The following is a 9160-nucleotide window of genomic DNA, read 5'->3' as shown; positions in this document are numbered from 1 at the left end:
CTAGGCATTCTTAGTCACAGGATGAGACAGGAGGTCGACACAAAATACAAGTCATAAAGACCTTGCTGATAAAACAGGTTGCAGGAAAGAATCCGACCAAAACTCACTAAAACCACGATGGCGAAGAAAGTGACCTCTGATTGTCCTCACTGCTCATTACATGCTAATTATAATGTATTAGCCGGTTCAAATATACTCCCACCAGCACCATGACAGTTTATAAATGCCATGGCAACCCAAGGAAGTTACCCTATATGGTCTATAAAGGGGAGGAACCATCAGTTCTGAGAATTACCCACCTCTTTCCTGGAAAACTCATGAATAGTCCACCACTTGTTTAGCATATAATCAAGAAGTAAAAATAAGTCCGAGCAGCTGAGCAGCCCATGCTGCTGCTCTGCCTATGGAGTAGCCACTTCTATTCCTTTACTTTTTTTTTTTTTTTTTGAGATGGAGTTGCCCAGGCTGGAGTGCAATGGCATGATCTTGGCTCACTACAACCTCTGCCTCCCGGGTTCAAGCGATTCTTCTGCCTCAGCCTCCTGAGTAGCTGGGATTACAGGCACCTGCCACCACACCCGGCTAATTTTTTATATTTTTAGTAGAGACAGGGTTTCACCATGTTGGCTAGGCTGGTCTTGAACTCCTGACCTCAGGTGATTCACCCGCTTCGGCCTCCCAAAGTGCTGGGATTACAGGTATGAGCCACTGTGCCCAGCCTATTCCTTTACTTTCTTAATAAACTTGCCTTTACTTTACTGTATGGACTTGCCCTGAATTCTTTCTTGTGCAAGACCCAAGAACCCTCTCTTGGGGTCTCCATAGGGACCCCTTTCTGGTAACAGGACCAACTTTCACTCTGCTTAGAGACCCTCTGCAAACCCAAGGCTGCTGTTGAAACAGGTCTTGCTCACCCCTGTCTCAGATGCCAATGTTCAATTCTTTGACACTGTGGTCTGCCCCCTTACTGACCACTGATTTGACAGATGGGCCCTACCTCTGCCAGAAGACAGTGAGGGCTGTCCCCTGGTGTCCCCAGCTTTGGGGCAGCCAATGTGCTGCAAAGTGGAGTCCTCTTTGGAGTATGCAACATTCTGTCAGCACCCAACATGCTCCCAGCCATAAACTTCCCTTCCTGTGCCTCCAGGGAGGCCAGGCCTGAAAGCCCAGAACCTGCTGTAGACTCACGGTGTGAAATGTCTGCTCCAAACCCTGATACTGGCTGCCTTTTTAACTCTGTAAAACTTGGGTGAGATGCCTGAAATTGTGGGTAACCTTTTAGATAGACTACCTGCCTAGTAAAGAATGGAAACTTTGGGCTCAAAATACTGGTCTATGTGGCCCCAGTAGCTGGGTCATCCAGTTCAGAGCACCCCCAGACACCCCAGTGTATTGTCTAACCCACTATCCTCCCAAGGGTCCACTGGATTGCAGCTGTCACCCCCATGCTGGTTGGAAGTATGTGGTTGATACTATCCAGCTGAAGACTGAAATGCCTGCAATCTCATGGGAATATGACAAGTAGGAATATGACATTTTACTCAAAGCTAACAAGCATGGTTCCTAGGTATGGGTTCTTTTCCTAGCCATGTACAGCTGTCTACTCAGGCTTGTATATCTTTTCATGGAAAGTTATGTTTCACCCATTTACCTGATGGCCGCCTTCCTCACTGAGGCCCTCAGAGCATTACATAAGCATCTGGGGAGACTGACAAAGGGACAATTTGTGCTTAGGATCACTATTTGGTTCACAAGACCAATCATGTGAGTTTTAAAACCTAACAACCCCCCTAGGTCCTTTGGTCATGCTAAAACTCCCAACAGACAGCAGCCATCAGTTAAAGAGTCAGTTAAGTTGAAACTAGAAAGGCAAATTTAGACCCAATCTATTTTGTTGTGGGCCTTTAGTTCTTTACAGACTTTAGGGGAAAAAAGTAGTTTTTTTTTTTTTTAATGGGTTATGGACTAAAGAGGGACAGTTTGCACAGTTTGGACAAAATAGAAGTACTCTTACCAATAAATATGTCTCAAAATGACAAATAAAGCTCTCCAATTGGTGGCTTGGAATCCCAGCAAGAAGTGATAGGCACAGGCACGATGAGCTATGTACAGAGTGTAAACAGTAAGGCCCTCGAGGGGAAGTAATAAGGGGTAGGGGCTAGGTGATGGGGTGTGCACGGAGGAGCCTGGGTGGCAGACAGTGGGCCCATGGATAAATACAGCAGGCTTGTATGACGGCTATACAATCTGCCACCAAAGCTTGTGGGTGGTGGTAGGTCCACGGGGTTCCTCCAGTCGGTAGTAAGAAGGAGAAATTTGTCCATTGAGGAGCCCTGGTCCCACTGACTTTTTCTCTAAGGGAGGCACTGGGGTAGCCGGCCAAAGCTTCCGTGCCTATTTCCCAGAAGAGGAGGGGCAGGCCTTCCTGGCCATGCTTGGGGCTGTCTACTCAGGGTTCAGGGCATGGAGGATGGGGCAGTGTTTCTCAAATACGGATTGGGAGCAAAAGGCCCCACGGAGCCCGCAGCCTCTCCCTTCTAAGAGAAGAGTTCTGGGCACCTGAGTCCAGCAGGGGGCCCCATTACTTTTCACCTTTCAAGGGCTCCAGCCTCAAGCTCTGCCCAGTTCCTCAGGGATGCCACAGAGCAGCTGCCCTGATCAGTTTCCGGGTCTCCGATTTGCACGGGGGCTCTTAGAACAACGCCAGCCTGCCTCTCTAGTCCCCCTTATCCCCAAGCCCAGCACACTCCGCGGCCTAGCTCTGGGGTCCTTAAATATCAGTCTCCCGTAGGTTGCTGTAGTCGGCCAATTCGTAGGCCTGGCAGGTGGCGCCCTCGGCCACCTCGTGTGGGACGCCTAGGGACACGGCCTCCACCTCTGAGCGCTGGGCGCACGCTTCCTCTGCGCGCTGCGCGCCCCCGGCGCGGATCTTATGCGACAGGCTGGAGACTTTGGCGCGCAGCTGGGTGGTGGGTCTCTGTAACGGCCCCAGCAACCTCCACTCGCGGAAGGCGCTGGGTGGCTTTCGACGGCTGGCGACCGGAGCCTGTATCTCGGGCGTGCCTGGGGGTTCGGGGTCGGTGTCGGGGAGCGCGGTGAGGGCCAGCGGCGCTCCGGGGGGCGCGTCGCCCGAGCCCGGGGCGCAATCCTGGCGCAGGCCGCTGGTGGAGGCCCGCCAGTGGTGGCCGTAGACACGCCAGAGAGGGCGGCGGCGCCGGCGACGACGGCACTGGCAGCGCAGGAGACGGAGGAAGGCGCGCTTGAACTCGCGGCTGGAACAGGGGTAGATGAGCGGGTTCACGCAGCTATTGAAGTAGCCGAGCCAGAAGATGACCTTGAAGACGCCCTCCGATGGCTTCAGCTGCGGGAACAAGGAGCCTGTAGGGAGCAGAGACCGATACTGGTTAGCTGCTTGTGGAGGGGGAGGCCAGGCGGCTCTGGGCGCAAAGGGGAGACCCTTCAGTAGCCTTGGCTGAGTCATTGACTAGGAGTTCTCAAGGGATCCGTGCTGTAAATCAGGAGGTCCATGAACTTGGATAGAGAAAAATAATAATTGCTTTCACTCACCTCTACCTGATATTGAGGATTACCTTCAATGAATGTAGGCAACAAACCAGAGTAGAGTTAGACAAAACCACGTGCAATTGCTGTTTTTGTAGCTCAAAACCGGTGCAATATTGGCAGTTTCGTATTATGAGACAAAGTAGCAAACATAGCCATGTTTGCTCATTTCTGCGTGCCAGCATAATTTCACAAAGTCCCCGACTCTGTGACAAAGTACGGCTCTCTGGAAAGATGCTTTGAAGATAAAATAGGATAGAACATATGCCCCCGCCTCCCTGCCACATCTCCTGTCTGAGTCACTATTTTCCTGAAATGATAAATGACCCTAGTCCTTGCCTCTTCCTATACAGAAGATAACATCTGACCAGGTTAGTAATTATGCTGCTATGAACAGATATACTCTTACACCCAAAACTCAATATAATTCTGCTTTAATAGAATTGCTGAGCAAGTTCAATATAATTTTGTACATATGGAACCCCCGCTACCTATATATAAACAGTAGATTAAAATACTATGCTGGAGCAGTCTGATATAACCTCTCTGAAGGGCTGGGCTACAGGGCTTAGTCTATAGTCCTCAATAAGACTTCTAAATAAAACTAATGTTAATTTTTTAAAAGCTTTTTTTTCTTTAATTGATAATATGATTCAAACGAATATTAGCAGTCCCCACAGATATTTTCCTATCACTTTCAGTTGTTGCAGATGTTTTGAAATATTCTCTATGCTCCTCACTTTTGGGAAATGACAGTCATTAGAATGCACCACTAGATCTTGTTTTTTTTTAGACCCACAGAGTCAATTTATTTTTGATAAAGGTACAAAGATAATTCAATAGAGAAAGGGTAGTCTTTTCATTTGTCTTTTCAACAAATGGTCCTAGAACAATTGAACTAGATCTTGTTATGTAATACCTTAATGCAGAAGCACATTCATTAGCAAGTCACGCATTTCCTGTAAAAATATTTTGACGGCTTTTCCAATAAAATCAGTTTCATTTGTAATCTTTTGTATTTTGTTTTATGCTTTTGAAAGCGTGACTCTGAGAAGGGACCCATACGCTTCCCCAGGTGCCTAAGTAGTCTGTAACAAAAAGGGGTAAGAACACTCGAATTAAATGTTGGCCAAGGTTTGCTCCCTGCCAGGTGCTGTGCTGGGCTCACACACACGAGGAGGCATTACACATGGCCCTTATTTCCTAGCTAGAATGTGAATAAATATCTTTGAGATGGAGGTGGGGTGATGATGGTGGTGCTCAGTGTAGACAGTCCCTGACTTTTGATGGTTCGACTTAATTTTTTGACTTTACAATGGTGCAAAAGTGATATGCGTTCAGTAGAAACCATACTTCAAGTACCCAACAACCATCCTGTTTTTCACTTTCAATATAGTAGTTAATAAATTACATGAGATATGCAACACTTTATTATAAAATAGGCCTTGTGCTAGATGATTTTACCCAACTGTAGGTGAATGTAAGTGTTCTGAGCATGTTTAAGGTAGACCAGGGTAAGCTATGATGTTTGGTAGGTTATATGTATTAAATGCATTTTGACCTATGATATTTTCAATTTACAACAGGTTTAACAGGACATAACTCCCACTGTAGCTCCCCACTGCAGCTGTGTGTGCATGTAGGGTGGCAGCCACAGGCTCAGAGGCAGCTTAGGGGGGTCAGCCAGGATGAGGCAGGGCAGAGGGTATTACAGGTGGAAAGGACAAGTGGGCAAGAAAATACCAAGTTTGGGTCCTGGGAATATCCTATAGGATAAACTCAGAAAATCACATTTGGGACAAATAGTGAAGGGGCTTACATGCTGTGAAGTTCAGCTTTTATTTTGTGGATGCTTAGGGGCCGTGAATATTTTTAAGCAGGTGAGAGATAGATTCTGGAATTAAGCCTCCATAAACACACTGCTCATGGGCTGTTGAAATTCAGGGCAATGGGGCTGTTCCAGTGGAAGTGGTCAGGAAAGGCTTCTAGGATGGCTTTGAAAAAGGAGAGTGCCAGGGAGGATGGGGCAGGGGCACTAGGATCTGAGCTGTGCCAGGAAGACCCTCCTTTCCACAAACATCTCCCCTGACATCCCTACCATAGACCCAGAAAAGGTCATTTTTCCAGAAAGGCACATGACCAAATGCAAAGGCACAATTCAGGCAGCAGAGGCCACTCTTTCATCCTCACTCACCCTCAGCAGCAGTAGGGGCAAGAGAGCAAGGGGCCAGGGGTGTTCCATCCTGGATGGAGGCTGCAGATGCCTGTGAGACCAAGCAGGCCAGGGGTGGAGGGGGGGGTCCTTGGCAAATTATGGGACCTTCTCTCTCTTCCTCTTGCCTTCAAAGAAAAAAGAGCAGGGATCCCTACTGAGGAGGCAGAGGCACCATTCCCCTCTTTTTGACCTGGTGAATATCAACTTTGCTTATCACCTCTCCTCCCACCATACAGAGACAGTTTCTGGTGCTTAGAGACACCGCAGGGGAAGAGGAGGGTGCCATAGCATCATATGGCACAGGCTTCTCAAAGCTTGGTTATGTGGCCCTAAGCAAGTTATGTGGCCATCTAAGTTTTTTTTGTTGTTTTTTTTTTAATAGATGGAGTCTCGCTCTGTCACCCAGGCTGGAATGCAATGGTGCGATCTAGGCTCACTGCAACCTCTGCCTCCTGGGTTCAAGCAATTCTCCTGCCTCAGCCTCCTGAGTAGCTGGGATTACAGGCATGCGCCACCATGCCCAGATAATTTTTATATTTTTAGTAGAGATGGGGTTTCACCATGTTGGTCAGGCTGGTCTCCAACTCCTGACCTCGTGATCCATCCGCCTCAGCCTCCCAAAGTGCTGGGATTACAAGCGTGAGCCACCGTGCCTGGCCCATCTAAGTCTTACTTTCCTTTTAATATTATTTTTCTAGAAGGAATTTTGTGAAGATTCATATATTTTAGGTCCCAGCACTTAGCAGGCTCTTAAAAAGTATTGGTACCTATTACTTTTTTTTTTTCTTTTCTTTTTTTTTTTTTTTTTTTGAGACAGGGTTTCTCTCCCATCACCCAGGCTGGACTTCAGTGGCATGCTCTTGGCTCACTACAACCTCCACCTCCTGGGCTCAAGCAATCCCCCTGCCTCTTGAGTAGCTGGGACTACTGGGGTGCACCATCATACCTGGCTAATTTTTGTATTTGTAGTAGTGTTTTGCCATGTTGGCCAGGCTGGTCTTGAACTACTGACCTCAAGTGATCCGCCTGCCTCAGCCTCCCAAAGTGCTGGGATTACAGGTGTGAGCCACCATGCCTGGCCTATTAGTATCTATTGCTTACCTCCATTTCTGTGGCTTTTGAGTGAAGAGACCTCAGAGCTGGGAAGGGACCCAGTTTCTAGCTCTGGAGAGTGGCCAGAAACAGCAGCTGAGACCTAGTGGGTTTAGGGGCCACTGGCGTATTAGTCAGGATGTGTGAAGGAGATTATTTTCCCTGGGAGAGGGGTTGGGCCATCCCTGGAATGTGGGGGCCACTAGTGTTGACCTCAGCCTCCAGGAAAGTGGCCCTCAAGAACAGCATCGCTCAATGGCTGCAAACTAAGACAGAATGCTGAAAATAGCCTTCTGACTCAGGCTACAATTCTTTTATATTTAGCCCAGGATGACAAATCAGTAGACTATGCTTTTCAGTGGTGAGCCTGAAGCTGGCCAAAGGGCATTGTTATTGCATGGTTTTTATTCAGACTGGTGGGCAACATGGTATACTGTAGTATGGCCAGGTCATGTTGTAAACATTAATATGGTAATTTATGCTCAACCAACCTGAAGTCTGCTGTGAGCTGGGAAGTCCTTACACGAGAAGGAGCTGTAATACAAACTCAGCCTTTCAGCCCCAAGGTTTACCCACTGTAGCCTGTTGAGGTTTTGTCTTACTTTGGGCTCTCCCAGAGCAGATTGACAAGAATAGAAATACAAGTTTTTAATTTGGGAGGTAAATGAAACAGCTTGAGTGGAGTGGGAAAAAGAATCAGGGAAGAGAAGGAAGCCAATAAAGTGTGTTATCAAGTTATTGATCACTATGGGCAATGGGGGAGCTCCGGATGGCTATGAAGAGCACAAACCTCAGTGTTCTCACACCAGTAGAGTGAGGGAGGTGGGGTATTTATACGCCCATTCCCATCAGTCATTGTTTGGGCTGCTCCCTCTGGGTGTTAATTTTCCACACTTCCTTTCTGCCACATGAGTGTGCAGAGAAAGTCCCTGGGCAAAGAAATGCAGGCAAGTGCTTCAACAGAATTTGACCCTCATGCACTAAAGCTCTGGGGCAGATGGGTGGGGAACCAGTGGCATCTGCCACAACTTTGTTTTACGTGTTCTCTGCCCACTGCATGCAGACATGTTGCCTGGAAATACAAACAATCTGTGCGTTGGGCTCCAGATTCCACAGGCAGCGGCTCTCAAGAGACTTCTCCTGTTCCGCTCACAGATGCAGGTCTGAATTTCACACCCGCCTCTGCCCACAGTGCTCCAATACACCACCTACACCTCCCTGCACTTGCCCACTCTCTTGGCTGCGCCCCTCAGCATTCTCTCATGGGCCCACAGCCTCATGCAGGGATCTCTGGAAGTCAGAAAGACAACTGGGCATTTCCTTCTCCATGGCATACCATGAGTGTGAAATGGCGAACTGCCCCAAGACCCCTGAGCATGGGCACTTGGCTCACGGGCCTTGTTCTTTTGTGCCTCCAGTGTCTCTCTGCAGTCCTCTGTCTTCATGTGCAACAGCCAAGTGGCCATGCTGACTCACTTTGCACTCTGGCCACAAGGGGCTCCCCAGTCTTGCCTCTGGGCTCTTGCACATGATTATCCTGGAATGCCCTTCCTCTATATCTGGTAGTGCCAGCTCCAGTGGTACCTCCTTCTGGAAGTCTCTCTTACACCACCCACTCCTGACCCAGCCGAGGTATTTTACTCCCCTCCCACCCGCAGCACATCACACTCCCTTTTAAGTGCCTAGAGCAGTACAGGTAACGATCAATTTCCTGTCTATTTCACCTTTAAAGGCTAAGCTCCCCCTCCCACTTGGCATCTAGTAGATACCTGATACATTCTTGGACTCTTTTCTGTGTATTGCACCTTGCAGCTTATCCATCACCAACTCCTGTTGGCCCCTAAGTCCCCTCGACTTTCTTTGTATCACCTTCATGTTACTACCTTGGTCCAGGCTACCATCGTTTTCTACCTGCAGTGCCTTTCTTTCTTTCCTTCCTTTCCCTTCCTTCCTTCCTTCCCTCCCTCCCTCCCTCCTTCCTTCCTTCCCTCCCCCCCTCCTTCCTTCCTTCCCTCCCTCCTTCCTTCCTTCCCTCCCTCCTTCCTTCCCTCCCTCCCTCCTTCCCTCCTTCCTCCCTCCCTCCTTCCTTCCTTCCTTCCTCCCTCCCTCCCTCCCTCCCTCTCTCTCTTTCTTTCTTTTTTTTTTTTTTTTTTGACATGGGGGTTTCACCACGTTGGCCAGGCTGGTCTCGAACTCCTGACCTCAGGTGATCCACCTGCCTCGGCCTCCCAAAGTGCTGGGATTACAGGCGTGAGCCACCGCTCCTGGCCCCTGCAGTGCCTTTCTAAGTGG

At 48.7% G+C, this 9160-nt stretch overlaps 1 protein-coding gene across 1 annotated transcript in view; it reads right to left on the bottom strand.

Annotated features, from left to right (window-relative positions):
* Positions 1 to 1869: 1869 nt before the first annotated feature.
* ADRA1D (adrenoceptor alpha 1D) overlaps positions 1870 to 9160 on the bottom strand; it is a 28765-nt gene continuing 21474 nt past the window's right edge. Inside the window, exon 2 of the mRNA XM_002830063.6 lies at positions 1870 to 3378. Coding sequence (XP_002830109.1) covers positions 2771 to 3378 — 608 coding nt within the window. The 3' untranslated portion in view covers positions 1870 to 2770. The remainder of the gene's footprint in view (positions 3379 to 9160) is intronic.

This window comes from Pongo abelii, chromosome 21 (genome assembly GCF_028885655.2).
Source record: "Pongo abelii isolate AG06213 chromosome 21, NHGRI_mPonAbe1-v2.0_pri, whole genome shotgun sequence".
Taxonomy (NCBI): Eukaryota; Metazoa; Chordata; class Mammalia; order Primates; family Hominidae; genus Pongo; species Pongo abelii.
Note: the sequence above shows the minus strand (reverse complement) of the source record. Positions and strands in the feature narration are given on the sequence as shown.